Below are 20,727 nucleotides of genomic sequence, written 5' to 3' on the forward strand. Positions count from 1 at the left end.
ATTAAAGTAATAAAAAGAAAGGAAATAAAAATAAATCAAATAAAAGCAAGGAATAAATAAACCTAGTAAAAATTTACATTTTAAGATGAAATGTATTTAAAAGAAAAACCTAAACTAATAGTTTTAGATTCATTTGTCTTTAATTCCTGTTTTCTATTTCATTAAACTTTGCAAAGTTTTATGGGGGCAAAGCTGATGCTTTGATTATTGATGATTACCTCACTCTGTCACCTATCACAGTGGTCCCCAACCCCCGGGCCTCGGACCGGTACCGGTCCGTGAGTCGTTTGGTACCGGGCCGCGAGAGTTGAGGCTCAGGTCTGAAATGTATAGTTTTCAGGGTTTTTATCGGTTTTCAGCGTTATTTTGTTATCGTTTTGATCATTAACTCGGTTTCCTGGGTCTTTTCACGTGTGTTATGAAGAAATCTTCTTTTCGGTACCAGTACTAGTTTTATTTTGTTGCATTTATCCGCGACACCTTAAAGGCCGGTCCATGAAAATATTGTCGGGCATAAACCGGTCTGTGGCGCAAAAAAGGTTGGAGACCGCTGACCTATCATCTTCCATAGGACTGTCATTCCCAAAATGGCATGAATCGTACACCAGTAGCACACAGCACTGTTTACCTAACCCAGGGGTCGGCAACCTTCAACATCAAAAGAACCATTTTAGATCATCCTATGAAACTACATTTAAAAAGAGCAGCATGTGATGGAGACATGGAGGCAGAAGATACCAATGTCATTAGCCGATAGAGTCCGATGTGGCTCACAGTCTGCCTAAGCTAACCTAAACAAATTGCATCTGTTTTATCAAAACCTTGTAAAAATACTGAAGGATGAAAACACAATATAATTTAATTTATAATTTTTTTTTGCAGAGACACACACTCTGCACATAAAGTCGAGTAAGCAGTTTTTGTTTTTTTAAAGTGAAAGTACACCCATGCACCCTCACATAAGCGTGTTCTGTGCATCTGCTGTGTTGTGCATGCACTTTTGCAAAACTCACACTCTTCGTGCTCCAGGTCGCTGTCGCTATCGGCATGGGCCAGCCCGTGTTTCTGCAGGTGTCTTCTGATGCTCATCCTGGTCCTCCTCAACCTCCCGTGACTCTTTAGCCTTGGCTGGTCCATCGAGTCTGCCACAGTGAATACGCCTTTTCCGTTGCTCTGGGAAAACGTACCACTGCCGTTGGCTTGGGCAGCCACGCCGGGAGAGGCAGCTGCAGCCTAATAAACAGTAATAAAACAGATGTATTATCACTCTTGTACTGCTTTCTTTAATGTAAGTCTGATCCAGTTAATTCAGTTAATTCAGTTATTAATTATGACTATTGGGTTCATTTTTAGATCATTTTCCCTCTGTTATTTTTGGGTTTTTAATATTTTTTATTAAGAAAAGTTTTTAAAAAGTTATCCAGTTTATAGAAAGCTTGGTTAGAAGAAGACTTTGAGCAGCAGTTCACTCTATCAGAAACATAAAAGTTGGAGTAGGCATTTGTGATATTGTGGCTAAGACTGTTATTAATTTGAGAGGCCCTAGAATGGATCCCTGGGGAACACCCTTGGTTATAAGGAGGTTAATTAGCACCTAATATCAGAACATGGGATGAGGGTTCTAAACACCTGTCTGGGTATGTTTCTGTGCAGGGTTTTCTCGTTGTGAGCAGAGCATTAAATCCTTTAGTCTATTTGAAAGAAACGAGATAAGTATCTGTGGAGAGTGATGATGGGAATTTAGGAGGTCTATGAAATGCTTTGATTCTTGCACAAAGTGACACTAAATTGAAGAAGTGACCTGCTCCAAGTGAGAGAGCGTCACACTCCCAACATCGGTGAGCCGGTGTTCCCTGTCATCCCAACGTCCATAAGCAAGGTCAATCCCACCCACAAAGGCCACCGACTGATCAATGACGATGATCTTCTCATGATGCGCCCACAGGTACACAGCGGAGGAGACGTGGTCTGGGTGGCGCATCACCTGGTGAACAAAATATCCCAAAATTTAGAGAAGAAATGCAACATGTCAGCCATTATGAACCTGCAGAAGACCTTTACACTTGTGTACTTGTGTAACAGGGTCATAAATCACATTGTTATAATTACCCAAAATGTGTCCTAAACCCCCAAACTGTTCCTTTTATACCTGACTTTTAGGACCTCCAAGCCTGTAGTTATGTTCATTATCAGTTAGAGCCCCTCCTCATTCTTTTCTTCTTCTTCTTTGGTGCAACCCTATAAATACAGTGTACCCCTTTGGCCTCTCCCCTTTTCTACAATTCCCCTGTGGGAGAGGTGGGTGTCATTTCTTTCCAACACTTTAAAACACACATATAATTCATATTTAGCCACCTGGATGTTTCTGATTGTGATTTTAGTTCAATTATTGTCATTATTAAGCCTGTTTTTTGTTAGATGTTATAAGTGTGTAGTATGTGTGTATCATAAATGTGTTTTAGGCGCCATAAATGCTAGCATGAATATATACTCCTTGCTAGCTTGGAGGTTGTGGTGGGTTGAGCTAACCCTCTTCCCCACTGTTTGTATTTGGTCGTAGGAGCTGGAGTGGGCAAATTATTTACTTGGAGGCCTTTCTTTCTTTTACCTTTTTTATCAGACACAACGCAGAATCACACCAGTTACACTTGCCTTGATGTTGGGGTGGAGGCGCAGCAGCGTTCTCTTGCTGTATCCTGAGTTAATGCCCAGAGCTAACTCCACCTCCTTGTAGAGCATCACAAAGATTCGAACTCCTTGTTGCTGTGGAGGAGAGCAGGGAAACAATGAATCAGGACACAACCTTAGATTTAGCTTTCGGATGAAATAAAAGAGGGAAAAATACTTTGTATTATTATCAATATGGAGAAATTGACATGGCAGCTTTACTTTTGCTATAAAAACTAAGAAAAATGTCCTTCTTACCGCTTTGCGTTTCAGTATGCAGTCGAGACGCCATCGGTTTCCTTCAACAACCGGCCTTTTCAAAAAGATCTCTGGACTCAGCCTGCAGGACGAAACAGGCCAAAAAGGTTTTTCCCCTCATTTCACTCTCACTGTTACACTTCCTCCTCCTTTCCTTTCATTCGTCTTTTCTGTTCCTTACTTTGCTTGTTTTCTTGTTTCCTTTTTCTCTTTCCTTAACCTTTCTATCCTTCCCTTGCTTCTTCTTTCCATTCCTTGTTTCTTTTCCTTTTCAATATTCATATACAGATTATGTAAAAATAATCCTTCCTTTACTTCCTGTCTAGCTAATCCGGAAACATATCAGTAGACTTAAAGGAGCTAATGGGTGTGTGTCTGTAGAGTTAATGTGTGTGTGTGTGTGTGTGTGTGTGTAACAGTAGCCGGACAGTAACTGATCTATTTGACCAGAAACCTCTCTTAGAGGTGACCGCCACATGCACTCAGTGCACTATGAAACACACACACAGACTCACAGCTCTGTGTGCGCTGAACACTCACCACCAGTCGGTGATAAAGATTTCCTCCTTGGCTTCTTCGAGAGCATTGGCCACATCCTCCATGTATGTTTTCCCGTTCACGTACCTTCAGAAGAACCACAAACAAACCCACAAATTAGACTTCAATCATCGCCTTCTCAAAATGTTTTTTTTTTTAAATTTCCTATTAAAAAGTACAACAAAAAGAAATAATTGAAGGAGCACAAGACAAGACGTATTCTCCATAAAATCTGTTTTTTTTTTCTCCCATTCAACACTTTCTTTATTTTCTTTCCTACTGTGAACAACAACACAGAAGGCATCAGAACTAGTTCACCACATATAAAATTATAAAATAAGTACAAAGGCTTCATCACCTGGATTCTTTTATTTTGAAGGTGTGCCCTTCATAAGCTGAATTGTCCTTCCTTTACTCTGCACTCCAACTCATTCCAAACTGTCTCAGCTGATTTTAACCTGGGGGATTATGAGTTATGCGTCCAGCCTGGAGGGGTTTCTAATCAGGGTCCTGATGAAGGGTCCCCACTTATCTATAACCTGACTGGTCATCATGTTGTTGTAGGACAGGGGTGGGGCAACTCCAGGCCTCGAGGGCCGGTGTCCTGCAGGTTTTAGATCTCACCCTGGGTCAACACACCTGAATCAAAAGACTAGTTCATTATCAGGCCTCTGGAGAACTTCAAGACATGTTGAAGAGGTAATTTAGCCATTTAGATCAGCTGTGTGGGATCAAGGACACATCTAGAACCTGCAACCTCGAGGCCTGGAGTTCCCCACCTCTGCTGTAGGATGTGGAAGCCATGCATGCTGAATTAAACTGCAACACTATCCTCACAGACCTCCCGCATCATCACATCTCCTGCATGTAATTACCATCTGTCCACCTTCTCTGACAAAGACACAGCTGCGGAGGTTGTGATGTCTGCTGCTTTAATTCGCTGAGATTGACTCTTATTTAAGTTGCTTTCATTTCTATTTGACTCGTGAGTGGAGTCTTTTTTTTATTTATGTAGGAGGAGTGGATCAGGGGCAGAGTAGGAATAGAGTCTTTTCTTGTGCTATTTGAATTATAACCTGCGACGTGCACTTCTTGCCCTCCCTCTTCTTTGTTTCCTCTCCCTGTCACACCCTTCCTCATGTCCTTCCTCCAACTTCATTTCCTCGTTTTTTCTCTCTCTCGTGCACCAGGTGGGAAAACTTGCCGATTGCTCCGGCTTCTGTTTAACAGAGAATGGGAGCGTGTTCTCATCCCTCCTCAAACCCAGCTGTTCCAGCTTTCCCTGACCCCTGATCCTGTCTAAGAGACAAAACAGTTTCTGCAGGAGGCTGTAAACATGTTTACTTCTGCTGTAAAATTAGGCATTTTAACATGGGAGTCTGTAGGGAACTGACTCACTTTTGAAGCCAGCCCCAGTGGACATTAGAGGACCTGCAGTTATTGGAACTTGAGCACTAGGTTCATTTTTCAGCCTCCGAGGTTTCAGCTTTAGCCGTCCTCTGGTTTCATTGCAGCGTTTGATGCTTTTTGCTCTTGTTTGTACAGAAAGAAAAATGAAACAAACACTTCTCCTCTCACTTTTCAATCTGTCCATTGCCTGTTGAATCCTTATGCTCTTGACAGCAGGCACACACTCACTCACAGTGTGTCTCACAGATGGTATAGGGTTCCCCAGCGGGAGGACAGGTGATGAGCAGGTGAGTCTCACTTTCCCTTGCTTTGTGTCGGGTTACTCCAGCGCGAGACACACATTTGTGCATCTACCTTGTGAGGATTGCCTCTTACATAATGCTTTTTCTTTGTGCAACCTCGCAGCTACAGTCTTTAAATCTCTAAAAGTGGGTCATCACTTTCTATAAATGTCCTCATGTTTAAAGTCTAAACTTCAAAGCGGTTCCCACAAAGGCAGACGTACACGAACACACACTGACCTGCACGCTGTGCCAGCTGGACCGGGTATCGTCTAGACTTTTTTTTAAAGTGATCCTGGGTCTGGTGATTGGTGCTAAAGTGCTTCAGTTTAAGGTTAAGAGGAAGATGTGAGGCTGTTTTTTATCGCTTGTTAATAAATAAAAGAAGCTCAGTTCATACACAGATCAGCTCGTATCCATGAGTTTTAAGTTGCCTGAATCATCAGCGTCACAGCAGTGAAGAAAAAACTGACCTGTATCCACATCTTGTTCGCTTGCTGTTATGGAAACTGTACTGTGATGCTTTATAATGGCAGTGGATTTTACCCGCTGTTATCCAGAAGTTCAGTTTAAATGGTGATGTGTTCACTTGCAGTTGAACTTTGCAGCCTCCACTCACTCTTTCACTCGAGAGCATCATTAAATAGCATTTTAACAGCTCTGCATTCGCTTTCTGTAGCAGGCGCTGAGAGCTTTCCAGTTATGATGCATTTACCTATTGCAGCAGAATAGTGATGTGTGTTTTGGACGTATCCATTACTGAGGTTCTCTTATATTGTTTTGCTGCTTTTAAACTGAAGTAAACACAGAACAACTAAGTCTAAGAGTCTGTCGACAGGATCGGCCCGATGTACAGTCCACAAATGTAGATCAGTGTATCCCTAATTTAGTCTAATGTGACTCAGGAACTGAAACTACTTTGACTAGAAGTGATCTGAATGTTAAATAACGGGTTTTAAGATGTCAAATGTGAGTGTAACTACAGCAGAAAGAGTAAGTGTGGTTACCATTTGGCAGGGATGTTCACTTCCACTCTAGCGAAAGATCCAAAGCGGTGATCTTTGAGGAAGGCTGAGCCATACTTCTGGACAAAGCCTTCGATGGACTGACCCCACCAGCGGGCATGTCTGTAGCTGTTGCACTTGAGCACCAAAGACCTGCACAAACACTACTTCAGTTTCTGATTTTCTTCAAGCCTTAAAATATTGAACATAAGCAGTAAAAATAGCCATCGCAGACCTGGAGAGACTGTCCACACGGACGCCGTGTTTGGTATCCGTGTCCTTGGAGTCCATCTTGATGCCAAACTCTTTGTCAAACAGCATTACAAAGGAGATGGCGCCTGAATCCATCTTCATGTACAGCAGAAACGAGTCCTTCACCACCAACCAGCTGCACACACACACAGGCAGTATTTTAAGTAACTTCCTTAAACACCATTTGGCTTATGTAAACATAATAGCTCCCCTTCAAAATAAAATAGATGCATAAATAAATAAAGCTGACGAGCTTCTTAGATTCAAAATGTTTATCTGTTATGATGGATCACGGCATTTTAAAAAGGTTAAATACCCCATTTGGCGTGGCACATATTTAACTGGTTAAACTGGTTAAATGTCAACTCTTCCTACATGTAATGAACCAAGCAGGATGATTCAGGAAACCCCCTATGAAGCGCAACAAATACACAGAGCAATGTTTCTAATATTCTCATAACCTTCTGTTCACCCTTTCACACCCAGGGGTTCATGCAGGCAGTAATTTAATATTTAAATTTAGTTCTTATCCTTGCGTGATTGAGTGTGGATTTGCATTTAACTTATGATGCACATCCTGGGAATAAGATCAAGGATTTAAATAAAAAGAATCAAAGGTAAATTCTACTGTTTGCTAAAGAAAATGAATCTAAAGCTAAACGGAAAGAACTTTACTGTGTTTGAGTCAGTCAGCTGTAGCAACACTGACGATCCTAATCAGAGTTTCCTCTTGTTGTTTAGTGCACTTACCTGTTAACCCTTCTTTCCTGCCATTAATAAGAGGCTCTGTTAAAATGACGTGTCAGCATTTTACTCCGTATCCAAGGCATTAACGATTCTGAACTGCGGTTGTACAATTTGCAGACGTTACAGTGATTTTTAACTAATTTCAAGTATAAATCTAAGGAAGGTTTGTACAGATAAGGTTCCAGATAAGATAGCATAACTTAAACATTGCTTTAAATGCTTTATATTTAAATCTCATCTTCAGGACGTTTGTTTTGTCAGCTACACAGATAGATTCAAATGTTTTTCTTAGACGAGTACTAACTTTTCACTTCAGAACCCCCAAGAATTGAACCCTTTCCTCAGATTAAACAGCCAATAAATACAGCATTGCATCTTCTGCATAGACGAGGTGATGCACCGGTAAAGATGTCTCTAAGCTTCCCCGTCATTTCCTGTTTTACCTAAGCTGCTGTGTATTTGTGACATATCACAAGCTCACGTTGAAAATGACCAAGACTATTAAGGCGAAGCAAACATCCTGTAAGAATCCTGATTATTTACTGACCGTTTGGACCAGCGGTAGCACATTCTGCTGCGACCACAGCAGTTTATGCCGGGGATCCGATGGCCGCCGGATCTCTTCAGCACCATTCCCTCTCTAAAAGACAAAAGGACAGTTCATAATATGGAAAAATACTTAGAAAGGATTGGTTAGGAGAACCTTATTATACAAAGCAAGACAAGATTAAATATTTTGCCATTAACTTTAACCTGCACTCCACACCTTCACCATCTTTGAGTAGAAATTTCAGAATTTCACTGGATATATTTCTTAAAGAGCAAGATTTCAGTGAAAAATTGACATATTGATAACAAATGATTCTTACAGTCCTTTTGGTCCCAGGTCGTGAATGAAAGACAATTGACTAACATCAATGAACTCCATCTGAAAATCAAGCAAAAATATTTATAAACTCACTTTCACAAGATTGTTGTCTACTTATCATCTTCTAAGTTGACCTGAAAAGGTCGTCAGTGTTTTCCAAAATATATTGAAACCTTTGAAGGTTAACATTTATGCTTTTCTTTATTATATACAGTGTTACTACAGTGGATGTTCATATTAACCCTTTAAGACCTACCATAGAACCAAGTCCGCCAGAGCTTATATTATATGTTTACATGCTGTGGAGCCATTTTTGGGAGCATTTCAAGTTGCTATACATCAATACAACCATTACAGCCTAAATTCTAATAATATGTCTGCATTAAGTGCATAGTAATTACATAAATTGCAAAAAAGTACAATAAACTACAAAAATGTAAAATCGTTTTTGTTTTTTTAACATATATTTCTAGTTAGAGAAATTTAAGAGGCTTATCCCTCAAAACTGTAAATACAAAAAAGTTGCACAAAGTAGTTTCCCACCACAGAAAATTTATTTTAAGTGTCTTCATAGTTTTATTTTTGAAATACACCAATTTTTATACACTGCAGGAAAAACGAAAATAAATATTATAATGCAAATTTGCAAAAAAGCAGCATATGCATCAAAATAAACTATTTCCAGCAGTGCAATATGAGTCCTAAGCATCCCAGAAACGACTCAGAAAGTCATAAAGTCAAACATAACTTTTAAAAACACCAGTATAGGCTCATGAGGCCCTGATGGTAAAAAAACTACATTTCCACGAAAATGACATCACTTCCGGTTTTGGCCAGGTCACGGCGGACATGCGATAGTTTGTGCCGATGGACATAGGAAGCAAAGCATGTTTCTGGAATATTATGTTTTTGTTGCTGCAAGTGCTTTTTATGCAGTTTTTGCAAAACTATATGTGGAAGGAAACTGTGACCGAGGACAAGCTGATGGCATAAGATGTAAGTACAACTCCTCCGGTTTCATATGCAAAATAAATTATTGCGCTAGCTCACGTGGTTGCAGTGCTACTGGGATTTAAAAATAGTTACGCAAAACGGATCGTGCTGCTCTGACCGGTTTTAAAGGGTTAAGCATTGCCAAAGTTTTTGAAAATGAAGCTCAGACTCAGTTTCTTTCTTTCTTTTTTAACCCGGTCATGTTAGATAAAGAAGCCCTGCCCACTTCTTACTTAAACCTGTTTGCAAGATGTAGCCAATCAGAAGTTGGCTTAAAGGGGGCTGGACCTAAAACTGAGGAGCCAAGTTTAAGGTAAGAAGGATTATTTGGAACTGTGAATTATGCAAAGTGACTCTGATAGAATCCAAAAACAAAAACATGGAGCTGAAAATGAGCAGAATGTAGTTACTTTGTAACTTTTGAGTCCTTACCGTAGCGTGGTAGTTCCTATACATCGGCATCGCTAGCACAGTATTCAAGTAATCTTCCAGTTGTTTCTAGATCAAGGAAACAATGAGAAATATTCAGTACAATTTAATATACGTAGTACATAAATCTGGTACCATAAAATTAAATATCGGCCATCAGGAGCAATTTACCCTTCGACTGGAAACTCCTCTGTCCAGTTCGCCATCGCCTCCTCTGGGGAGTTCTGGGATCTGGCTCACCTCACTCCTCAACGGTATGTTCCTCTTCACCGTGTGACTGCAGAGAGAGAAATAAAATAAGGTTTTGTTAGAAGGCTGTGTGTTCAAATCCAAGAACATGCAGTGGAAATACAGGCAGGAAAAATGAGCTCTGCAAAGCACAGTGAAGATAAAATATGAACTGTGAGTAGGCACAGGAGGCACTGAGGTACCTGCGTGGAAGTGGAATCTTCATGAAGGTCTTGTATGTTCTCAGTTCTCTGTGGAGATCGATGAAGTGCTTCTCCTTCCTCTTCACCAACCATGTAAACTCTCCATGTTTCATCTCAATTTTATACACAGCTGGCATTGACTGCACACACAGCAGGGCCTCCAGTTATTTACATTCAGTGTTTATTATTTCAAAGAGCTCATCAAATAAATGGGATTAAAATAAAGTTTGGGATTTAGTCCAGAATTTTGACATCATTTCTTTTGTTTATGGTTGATAAACTGCCAACTTTTACTACGTTGTTGGAATCTTTAAGTAATCGAGTCACCTGGTTTCCCTGAAACACTGGAATAATGACTGTTTCTGCTTTATCCATGACTGTAGATGCCATCTCAGCTGCTGCTACACCCAACCTCAGCTAAATCAAGTTACTAAAATGGACCTTTTCAGTGCATTTTTACTGCTGGTGCTTTTAAGAGCATTTTAATGGACAAATATTGTGCCTTGTTGGGAGGTAAAAACCATCACCTATGTTACAGTATTGGTAAGCAAAACTCTGGTACTCCGTTTCTTGCTTAGCCCTAATCAGCAGGTATCTGTGGCTGTATCCCAATTCAGGGTCTGCAGCCTTAAAGTACGCAGCCTCAACGATCCTCAAGGGCCGCGTACTTAAAGACCGCTAAGGCCGGAAGTCCGAGGCTTGTGAAATGGGACGGTCTAGCCTCCGTTGCGCTGCCCAGGTTGCCTAGCAACCATGATACTAACAGCTGGAAACGTTTCATACAGCTTTGTTTGACAGAAATGAAGGAGAAAATCTTTTGTTCATTTGTTTGTTTGTTTCTACATGAGCTTTGATCATTCTCTGATTAAGCTCAGCTATTGAACGGCGTATATTTTAAAGTAAAGGCTGTAAAACCAAGTTAGTACAAACGTCACTAATGTCACATAACTTTGCCGACATGTGGCCAACAGGAATGTTTTAATGTTCTTCGTTATTAAACATTTGCACATAAATAAGTGACATAATATTCAGTACTTACTTAAAGTTTACTCTTCGGGCGCCCCTCATCCGCCGTTTTTATCGGCAAAATTATCCACACCCACCGCCGCGCTATGCATTCTGGGATATGTTGGGCCACAAAGTCTACACCGCCACGTCCTTGAAATTCAGGGAAATGAAGGACGCATTTGAGGGCCGCATTTCGAGCAGCCTTCGAATTGGGACAGCCTTTGTCGCGTCGCGGTGATGTAATCGGCCTTAAAATGCGGCCTTTAAGGCTGCAGACCCTGAATTGGGATACAGCCTGTGTCTGTGTTGCATCCATACAATATACAGATGCAGCTTGCTAACCATCTAGCTCCAACTTAGCACCCCATCCTCTTCTACAAATATAGTCCCTTCTGCCTCAAACTGTGACGTCACAGTGGCTACCTCCATGTTTCATGTATAGTGTATGGCTAAATGCATTTTCTTCCCTACAGTAACAAAAAGCTCTTCACCTTGTTGACGCTCCTCTGCGAGGTGAGGTTGAAGCGGTCCTGAGCTGAGGTGAAACGCTCCACCTCCAGGATTTTGACAGTGATGGGAGAGGAAAGGTAGACTTTGGCCTCCGTCTCCTTGAAAGCCACTGTGTTGTAAATCTCTTTAAAAGGCAAACCCTCTGCTATTGAAAAAATATAAACAGTTACACAAACAAATCGCTTACACAACAAGTAGAGAAACACCTGTACAGAGTGCAAAGTGATGGCAGGTACCAGGTGCGTTGTTGTCTGTCGTGTCATAATCTCCATCGCCTAAATCGAGATCGCGGGTGTCCAGATTGTCCATGATGTCGCTCATATCACTGGCAACCAGCTGCAGGGTGCTGGACGATGGCTCGATCTGCTGCAGCATGGCTAGCACTCAGTCTGGAGCCCGGGGCTCACCTGGACAGGTGATGAGGGAATATGGTGGTTAAGTCAAAGGTAAGGAACAAAACGGGATGTGGTCATCTAGAGCAGTGGTCCCCAACCTTTTTTGCGCCACGGACCGGTTTATGCCCGACAATATTTTCACGGACCGGCCTTTAAGGTGTCGCGGATAAATACAACAAAATAAAACTAGTACCGGTACCGAAAAAAAGAAGATTTATTCATAACACACGTGACAAGACTGCAGGAAAACCGAGTAAACGATAAAAACGATAACAAAATAACGCTGACAACCGATAAAAACCCTGAAAACTATACATTTCACACCTGAGCCTCAACTCTCGCGGCCCGGTACCAAACGACTCACGGACCGGTACCGGTCCGAGGCCCGGGGGTTGGGGACCGCTGATCTAGAGTAAAACAGATCAGAATGTGCCAATTAAACTTTTAGATTTTAAAAGATAAAAAGATAAAACTAGCTCTAAGAATCCTGTTCTGATGTGTTTTTAAAACTCTTTATCTGACATTTTTTTGCTTATTACAGACGTCAGGTTCAGTCGCTGTGGGGAAAAATAATCAGGAAGCCTTGAGTCTGGTCTGAATCCACAGAGAAACATTTGATCTCAGAGTCAACATGTAGCCGCTCGCTGCTTGTGCACTGAAAAGAAATGTCAGGGTATCATTAACTGCAGCGCAGCGACCAACATCAGAGCGCTCTAAACCCATTGCACTTCCTGTCTGACGGTCAGTTCAGTTCATTAAATGGATCGTTTCATATTGCCTGAAAAGAATTTCAGGTGAATTTCTTAATTGGAATTGTGCAAAATTCCCGCTCCACATCCCAAATTTTGGATGAGTCATCCAGCCAACATGACAAGCTTCACCCACGCACAGCATTTCTCTTCACATTCATGTTTCTGGGTCAGTTTGTGTGAAAATCCTCTCCAGTGAATCCTCTCCATTCATGAGTGCACACGTGAACACCACTGACCCCCTTTTGTTCGTTTTTCCTTTTTTTTCCCAACTCTTGCTCCGCATGCTAACACATACAATTGTACTGGGAAATATGTGCTTCCTGTGCTTCTCCTCTGTTAATCCTGATCTTTGGATTAGTGTCTTATGTGAGGTTAACTGCCGCTGCGGGAGAATGAAGGAGGAGGAGAATGGACCGGTAGCTGTAGCACAAGAAAGGGGATTAAAGAGGAATCCAGGAAAAGAAAAGATTTGTATAGGAGGTTAAAAATGGATAAGAGCGCTTATAAGAAAGCACGAGAAAAGGTTTCTGAAGTAAAGCAATGCTTTACCGTGTGGCAATCCTGAAATCACGACTGATATAAACATCCACATTATCATATCCAGGTTCCATCTACCTGCCGTTTGGAGCCGAGTTAAGCCCACTTAGATTAAAGCTGTAATGTTTAAAGATCTTTCAGGTGAAGTGTGAACTTTATTTTATCAGGTGATCAGCCTGTGGTCAGAGGATTGTTCCACAATCTTGATGCATGCTCAATTATCCAGGGAAGGAAATCCCGAAAGGTTGATTCTGTGCATTTGGATGTAATGCTACGTCCAGATGAACAGAATCAACCTTTTGGGATTGTCCCACAGATTGTTTTTGCAAACATTTTAGGTCACACAAATCAAAATCCGATATTTTCTCTCTTTTAGCTCAACTTTTGGTCTCCACCACATCCTCAGGCTGAACACTGTCCCCCAACTCATGTTCCAACTGTGTCTGCTTGCTGCCTAAAATGAGATTTGTTCAATAAGAATGAAAAATAGTATCGTTGTGGGCTATAAAACTCAAACATTGAACTGAAAGATGCCGTAAATCTTTCAGCATGCTGTAATTCTATAAATATCTTGATGTGTGCTGAATTGTATACAGTTTTCATGTGAGCAAATAAAAATTAAACACTAGTTGACATTGACCTCCAGAACCACCACAGGAGCCCCTAATGATTTCTCACAGTCTCCATAGCTTTTAATATACCAGCACCTTGCTTTACTATGATACATATGGCATCCATCCATTTTCTGATGTTTAATGGGTGCAGGTTTTGGAGGCAGCAGTCCAAGCGGAGATGCCCAGACCTCCCTATTACCAGCCCCTCCTCCAGCTCTTCCTTCTTTTTGGAGATTCATTGACCGTAGCTGCCTCCACCAGTGTATGAATGTGAGAGTGAATGAATAATGGCATTGTAAAGCGCTTTGGGTGCCTTGAAAAGCGCTATATAAATCCAATCCATTATTATTATTATTATTATTATTATTATATTTTCCTGTTTTCTCAGCATGAATAGTCGTCTCTGTGGTGGCCCTGTGACAGGCTAGAGACGTGCCCAGGGTGCAGCCAACCTCTCACCCTGTTAAATGTGGCTGTTAAATAGATAACTTGAAGAAAATGGACGGCTTGATTTACTGTCCATCATGTTTATTGATCATCCTGAACCAGCTTCTACTTCAAACATGCTGTACCTCATTACTTTTTTGGGCATCTCCAGGGCAACGCAGAGGAGGCTTAAAAGCAGGAAATAACTACACAGCTTCCTTGTTTTTATGGACAGGTTTGACGCTGACTCATCTGAAATAAGGTCTGGGTTAAGACGAGCTTAAAAATATGAAGATTAAGTAAAAATCTCAGCTGTGAATTATGAAGCTTTTGCATTGTGAGACATTTTCAGTGTCATCACGCTAAGAATAGGAAGTTATTCTTTGTTATGCTGACATCATGCGGTGTAGTTTATAGTTTAATGTTAGTGCTTTGCTTTTAGGAAGATCTCAGTAAAGTTGCAAATACTATGTTACTGATAAACTTCTTTATTATTGCAGGAAAGGTATTTTCTTTCAATCAAAGGAACCAAGGCGATGCTAACCAACTTCCTGACTGGCCTTCAAAAAACCCAAAACAAAACTAAACATTAAATAAACTGCAAAGAACTCCGGGTCCATGATTTCCTTCTTTTTTCTTTCTTCTCTTTTCTCTGTTCATAAACAACAATTTTAGCAGTCGAATGATCTTAGATTTACGATATGTTTATTAATTGGATACCTTCAGATTGCAGAGGACTTCCTCTTTTAAATTTAACCTGAAGAAAGAAAAACATTTTTAATTCCCTTTCACCTCATCTCTGCATATATGTTAACAGAAACATTAAACCAGTGATATCACACATTTAGGTCAAGGTCTCTGGTGTGAAGCTTATTTGTAAAACTGTCATCATGTTTGACTAAAAACACGTCTATCTAAAGGTAGCACATTCTAAGAGGCAGCAGAAATACAGTCGATAATAAGATTGTTACTGTTCTCTGTTTAAAAAAATAAACCATGCAGGAGTCAGATTTCTGACTTTATGATGCAATTCCTACCGGACTACTTCTAACAGCTCATTCTTAGGAAGAACATGGGTTATGTTTGGGTTTAGTCAGAACTGCTTTCACTTCCTGCGCCAACAAAACACCAAGAACAACCACACAAGCAGGAAAACCGCACCCCGCTGAACACCAAAGAGCATTTCTTTGCTTGCAATGTTTATTCACAGATAAAAATCTGGCTAAATAACCGTTAATCCAACTCTCCCACAGCCACACAAGCCATCACTACCCACACAGTTTACACACACACACACACAAATCATGCATTTTAAAATAGATGATTTAATCCAAATCCTTTTTATTAAATTTGAGGATTTCACACAAAGTCCCCTATTAAACTATCCATAAATAAACAATAACAAAAAATAAACAGCAGCCAAGTACAGAACTAAAGCATGAAGAAGTTACATAATGATTTGCTATTCAAACTCCATCAGTACGTTGGAATTATCACTCCAGCCCTGTCCTTTGCATTTTTAGTTAGAAAAAGTGTCTGAACAGCTGCTTTGCAAGCTTAGGAGAAATATGAGCAACACTTCCTGTTTCATATTGAAAGTCTAGTAGGAAAGGGAAGGAAAGACGACGACTCACTGAAGTGTCATTTGCCGTTTCAGAAAGAACACAAACAGAAAAAAACTGTACTGTCTGCCACTAAGCACTAACTTACTAAAGGAGAAGTTACCAACTTTGAAGTTACCAAGTTGGGTCATGCATGAGCCCAGAGGGGTGCAACTATAAAGCTAGATTTATGGGTTAATGAGATATGTCCAGTTTAAAGTCAGACAAAGATGCTGGCTCTGTTTTTACCGAGCTAGATCACTATGGTAACTTATGCTGTACACATATCCCAGACTGGAGCAGGTTTCATTTAATTTTGGTTTAAAAATCACCCCAAAGTGCCAAATTTGAGCGAAATCCTATTTTTTCTGCTTCCAGAGTATGTTTTGTAAATGCAACATGTTGAGCAGTAACTTACTAATATCGCTGATCAACGCCCAGCTGCACAGAAAACAGCTTAACTGACAGATATTAACCATTATTAATGAAACTGAGCAAATATAAAAAGAAATATTGTCAATAATGTTTGTGCCTGATATAAACATGTCTCCAGTCGATCTCTGAGGTAAATAAAGATCCACTATTGGAGCATTTATGATTGCCCACATAAGGTTTTTAAGGACACTGAGATCATCGTGGATCATCAGTGTATTCTCAGTGTGAAAATAGCTTTTTTCTAATTACTAAGATTGAATGGAGTTTTGTGGGTGTTTATGGTCCTCTGCTGCTGTGATTTTCTACTGTAGTTGCAGATTTTTGTTTCTAATTTGTCAGTTTCATCCACCCAAACATTTCATCTCCAGTTTTAAAATATGTTGTAAAGAAAAAATATTATAGTGTTATATAGTTATCAAACAATGGACTACAATAAAGGGCCGTGTCAGGTTTCTGAAACTGGAGGTTGTGAAGAGCATCGGTTCACTAAATCTGGACAGAAAACCTCTGACAAACTTCATTTATGCTGAGACTGCAGACAGCAGGGTCACTGGGCTTTAAAAAGATGACTCCATGCTGTTGCCAACAATACAGATAGACTGGGGAATGTTTTCTTGGCACACTTTGAACACTTAATTTACCAGTAAATCGTGGTTTAATTGCCACGACATGAGTGTTTCTGCTGACTCTGTACAGGTTTTTTTATTGCCACAGTTTACCATCGTCTAATGGTTCCTTCCAACACGAAGTCAGAAGTCAAATTTTATGAACATGGAAATGCAATCAGTGACTTCAGTCTCAAGAGAAGACGTCTAATAAACTGTATGCATGTTGAGATATTATGTACTAATTATGTTCTAATAAGTTAATTAGCTTTCCCTTTAGCAGTCATGTACAGAATCACCTCTCACTTGTCAAATCTCATTAAAAAGATGCTGAAAAACTTGGTTTACTCAGCCCCAAAATAAGTATTTAATTTTGCTCATTTAAAGCAATAGTTCTCAAATCTTTTGTTAACCCTTACCTTCCTGAAGCCCCACTTCGGGAGCCATAAAAAGCTCACGCACAGCTCGCACAGGCTGAAAAGCTTGGTTCATTTATAGGGATGGGTACCGGTATCCGGGCCGTCGCTCTTCTCCGGCGAGAAGCTTAATGTTGTTCGTGTGTAATTTACGTTGAGTAGGCTAACCATGTTATTAAATTAATGCATGTAAGGTGAACTAGCAAACACCGTCGTAGTTACATGCGGCTGTCTTCATGTTTGATGGCAGATACTCCCTTCACTCTGGCCAAAAAGGCTAAAATGACCAAAGAAAAAGTGGTGGAAATTCATAGGGCAGTGACAAAATTTAAAGTCAAAGATCTCCATCCATTTTCAACGGTGGAGTCAAAGAAAAAAAAAAAAAAAAGATGGCTAAAAATAAAAACATAAGAGGACAACGTTTGTGTTCTCCATTCTTTAAGCACGAGCACTGTTTCAAAAGTGGTATCGGATAAAACCTAAACGATACCCATCCCTATTCATTTAGCACCAGTCACACAGGCCTGGAGACTGGTCTGCAACCATTTGGCAACCATTGGTTAGTAGACAAAGTGTACCTGGGGGTTTAGCAGTTGCTGGGTTGCAAAAAGGTGCTGCCCCAAAAATCTTCTTACAATCTCTTTATGTGGAAGATGCCGACAAGCAGACAAGTCAACATCTTCCAAGCAAACTACCAACCACAGCACCCTGCTGGCAACTAAATTCTCCCAGCAGGAGCCAGCAGACTACAGCAACAACTTGTCAACTGCTTAGGGAATACCTGCAGACAACAGAGGTTGCCAGAGGGTTGACAACCAATCAGTAGGCCTCTGAGCTGTTTGATAAACTGGTTTAAAACCAACGTAAACAAAACGTCCAAATACGTTTCCTTGTCAGCACTTGTATTTAGCTATTAGATACTAACCTTTCACCCCAATAATTTAAAAAGATTAAGAAGGTAGAGCATCATGATTCTACTAGTACATCTTGCATCTGTCTGTGGCAGACATTTACTACATTAGACTTTGCCCTTAGTACACTACTGAGTTAAAAAGTACACACTCTTGATTATATGTTCAGTTGCAAACTAAAAGCAAATACTGTGGCCTTTACTGAACCATAACACCACAAACAAAGAAAGTTACACAGTCCTCACAGAAAGATACACAAGCGCAGTACACTGCATGTATTATGCAAACTAGCTACGGAACAAAGATCGTGAGTGTTTCTGGGTTTTTTTCTTCCAGCAGAGTCGGATTGAAAGTGTGTATCTGAGGTGTGTCTCAATAACAATAGCTGCTGGTGGAACCGGTGGTGCAGGGATGGAACAAGAGGGGAAGAAATAAAGGAGAGGTTAACTAAGGTGAGGAAAAGTGGCCTACAGTCAGATTAAATCAATAATCTGAGGTGTGATGGCATAAAAGAAAAGGTTAGCACAGAGTTTTTACACTTAATAAAATCAGAAATGGCTTCAGTTCTGCTAAATTTTTCATCCACTCTCATGTCTGTGCAGGAATAACGCAATAAGAAATCTTCCGTTCTAAAAAGTAAAGAGGAGCTGAAACTTGCACTGTGTGCTATTTCATTGCTCTTTTCAGTTTCTATATGAACTGAATCTGACATGTTCTGGGTTTGAAATATCCAGTAAAACAATCAACATCTAATTAACTCGCTGCGCTGGTTTCAAGAATATTAAAACGTTTTATTTTATGATGTTTAAACCTTAATTTTTTGGTTTTGGGTTTTGTTTTGGTTCAACTTTGATTATGGACCCATTTAACAATCTTCATCTGAAAATAATACTCAGCACACAAGGAAAAAGTGACGGCAAATCTGTTGAAATAAACTTGAACAGACAGTGAAACCCAGATTGTGCGGATTCATTTTTGTGTAATAGACTGACGTACCACCTGTTGTTGTACTGCTACCTATAGCACAGCATGTGTTACTTAATCACAGTAAGATTATGCAGGTATTTGTGACAAATTGTCTACAAGCCGTTTGGTTTATTTCTGCCAACATGCCAATGTTGCTAACATCAATGTTAGAAGTTAATTAAACGTACAGGTTTGCAGTCACACTGCAATTTAAAACCATGTTACACTGACATTTATCTGAAAGTAGCAGTAAATTTGAACAGTCCCAACTCCAAACCAAATAAAAAAATATAACATTTCATATTCCTGTCTCAGGGTGCTGGATTTGGGGCAAAACCATTATTTACCTTTTATTGTAAGGACTTGTCTTGATGTCAGTGGTTTTTACATTATGTTTATAACTTTTTAGATATTAGATCATTTCTAAATTAAAGACAAGTGTCAGATTACTTTTTAATAATGATTCCTATGATATTAATATATCTAAGAAGACCCACCTTAACCTCTTTGTTTTTCATAAAGTTATTTTAATGTTTTAAATACAGTTTATTGAAGAAGTGACACATCACATTTTCTTTGTATTAATACTTTAAAAAGATCTGAGTATTTTATTTCATGCAAACATATTCAGCAGTTCGAGAGCAATCTTATCTTTAATATGTAGTGCTAGTTATGTCCATCTGACTATTATAATTCCTCAGTTTTTGCTCCAACTTTGGTCTCCTCCACCTCCTAAAAACAACATTACCAATAAGACTGGCTGCTTTCTTCCCCAGCTTGTCTGTACCTGCCTCCACCTGCAGATTTATAGCTTTTCTCTCGGTAGGTTAGAACTAAAAGTGAGCTCTGTGTTAATATAAGACTATAGATTAATGGGGCTTGCAGAATAAATCCTCTCCATTTAAGGCTGTTTTGTGAGGACATGCCCGGAGCTGCATTATAATAAATCTCAGAATCAGGGGAGGAAACTGGGCTTGAAGGCCCACTGTTGACCTTGGAAATAACAAAAGAGTATTTTAAATTGATTAATGCAGACAGTGTGTGTGTGGATGTGTGTATACATTATGTCTGGCCCACTGAGCACTCACATTAATTGGGTACAGTGTGGCCCATTACCCCCTCACAGCATCACTCGCCAGCCAGGTGGCAGGATGCTGAGCCCTCTCTCACACAAACACACACAAACACACTTTACTCAGATAATATAAGAGTTTTCTTTGTTATTTAAAATGATATTAGAATGTATCAGAGCTCTTATGCTAAAGAAAAATGTCAGGATTGCCTTAAATATTTGTTAACTGCACCGAGAAACTAGCCTGAACTTAAAGGAATTTCATAACAATTCAAATAAAGTTACTTTAAGTTGAATGAATTGTTAGTCGCATGGACAGATATTTAGGTTGTTTCTTTTTTGATGAATACAGTGAACTTATAACCGCCACTAAAGTCATTTTTTACCAAAGTTTGTACACTGACAGCTTCAGACAGTGAGATGCATGATGTCTGTACAAAGGCAGGGACTGAGTTCAGTCCCAACCTTCATCATTAGGATGAAAATAAGCCATCGGACCAAATCTAAACAAACATGTTTCTGTTGTGCCAAGTCATGATAAACAACAGTCTCTGGGGAGTTTAAATGTGCTTTAATCCTGCTTTCACAAACTCAGTTTAATG

At 40.0% G+C, this 20,727-nt stretch overlaps 1 protein-coding gene and 1 long non-coding RNA gene across 6 annotated transcripts in view; one reads left to right on the forward strand and one right to left on the reverse strand.

Annotated features, from left to right (window-relative positions):
- The window catches only part of LOC146511806 (phospholipase D1-like), a 49,571-nt gene that overhangs the window by 13,363 nt on the left and 15,481 nt on the right, over window positions 1-20,727 (reverse strand). For 3 of the 5 annotated variants that reach the window (XM_085171866.1, XM_085171865.1, XM_085171864.1), the window contains exons 2-15: window positions 11,632-11,802; window positions 11,377-11,540; window positions 9,878-10,017; window positions 9,618-9,723; window positions 9,450-9,515; window positions 8,026-8,084; window positions 7,704-7,796; window positions 6,393-6,545; window positions 6,161-6,310; window positions 3,466-3,549; window positions 2,926-3,007; window positions 2,653-2,763; window positions 1,802-1,984; window positions 1,014-1,233 (exon numbers count right to left, since the gene is read on the reverse strand). In XM_085171866.1, the coding sequence (XP_085027992.1) occupies window positions 1,014-1,233; window positions 1,802-1,984; window positions 2,653-2,763; window positions 2,926-3,007; window positions 3,466-3,549; window positions 6,161-6,310; window positions 6,393-6,545; window positions 7,704-7,796; window positions 8,026-8,084; window positions 9,450-9,515; window positions 9,618-9,723; window positions 9,878-10,017; window positions 11,377-11,540; window positions 11,632-11,770 (1,750 nt within the window). In that variant the 5' untranslated portion in view covers window positions 11,771-11,802. Of the gene's footprint in view, window positions 1-1,013; window positions 1,234-1,801; window positions 1,985-2,652; window positions 2,764-2,925; window positions 3,008-3,465; window positions 3,550-6,160; window positions 6,311-6,392; window positions 6,546-7,703; window positions 7,797-8,025; window positions 8,085-9,449; window positions 9,516-9,617; window positions 9,724-9,877; window positions 10,018-11,376; window positions 11,541-11,631; window positions 12,024-20,727 lie in introns of those variants that run through there. The other 2 variants (XM_085171868.1, XM_085171867.1) reach the window with 2 other exon arrangements.
- On the forward strand, window positions 1,985-2,652 carry LOC146511807 (uncharacterized). Its single transcript, XR_014875981.1, has 2 exons — window positions 1,985-2,298; window positions 2,561-2,652. It is a non-coding gene; the product is annotated as an uncharacterized LOC146511807 (long non-coding RNA).

This window comes from Neolamprologus multifasciatus, chromosome 9 (genome assembly GCF_963576455.1).
Source record: "Neolamprologus multifasciatus chromosome 9, fNeoMul1.2, whole genome shotgun sequence".
In the NCBI taxonomy this organism is placed as follows: domain Eukaryota; kingdom Metazoa; phylum Chordata; class Actinopteri; order Cichliformes; family Cichlidae; genus Neolamprologus; species Neolamprologus multifasciatus.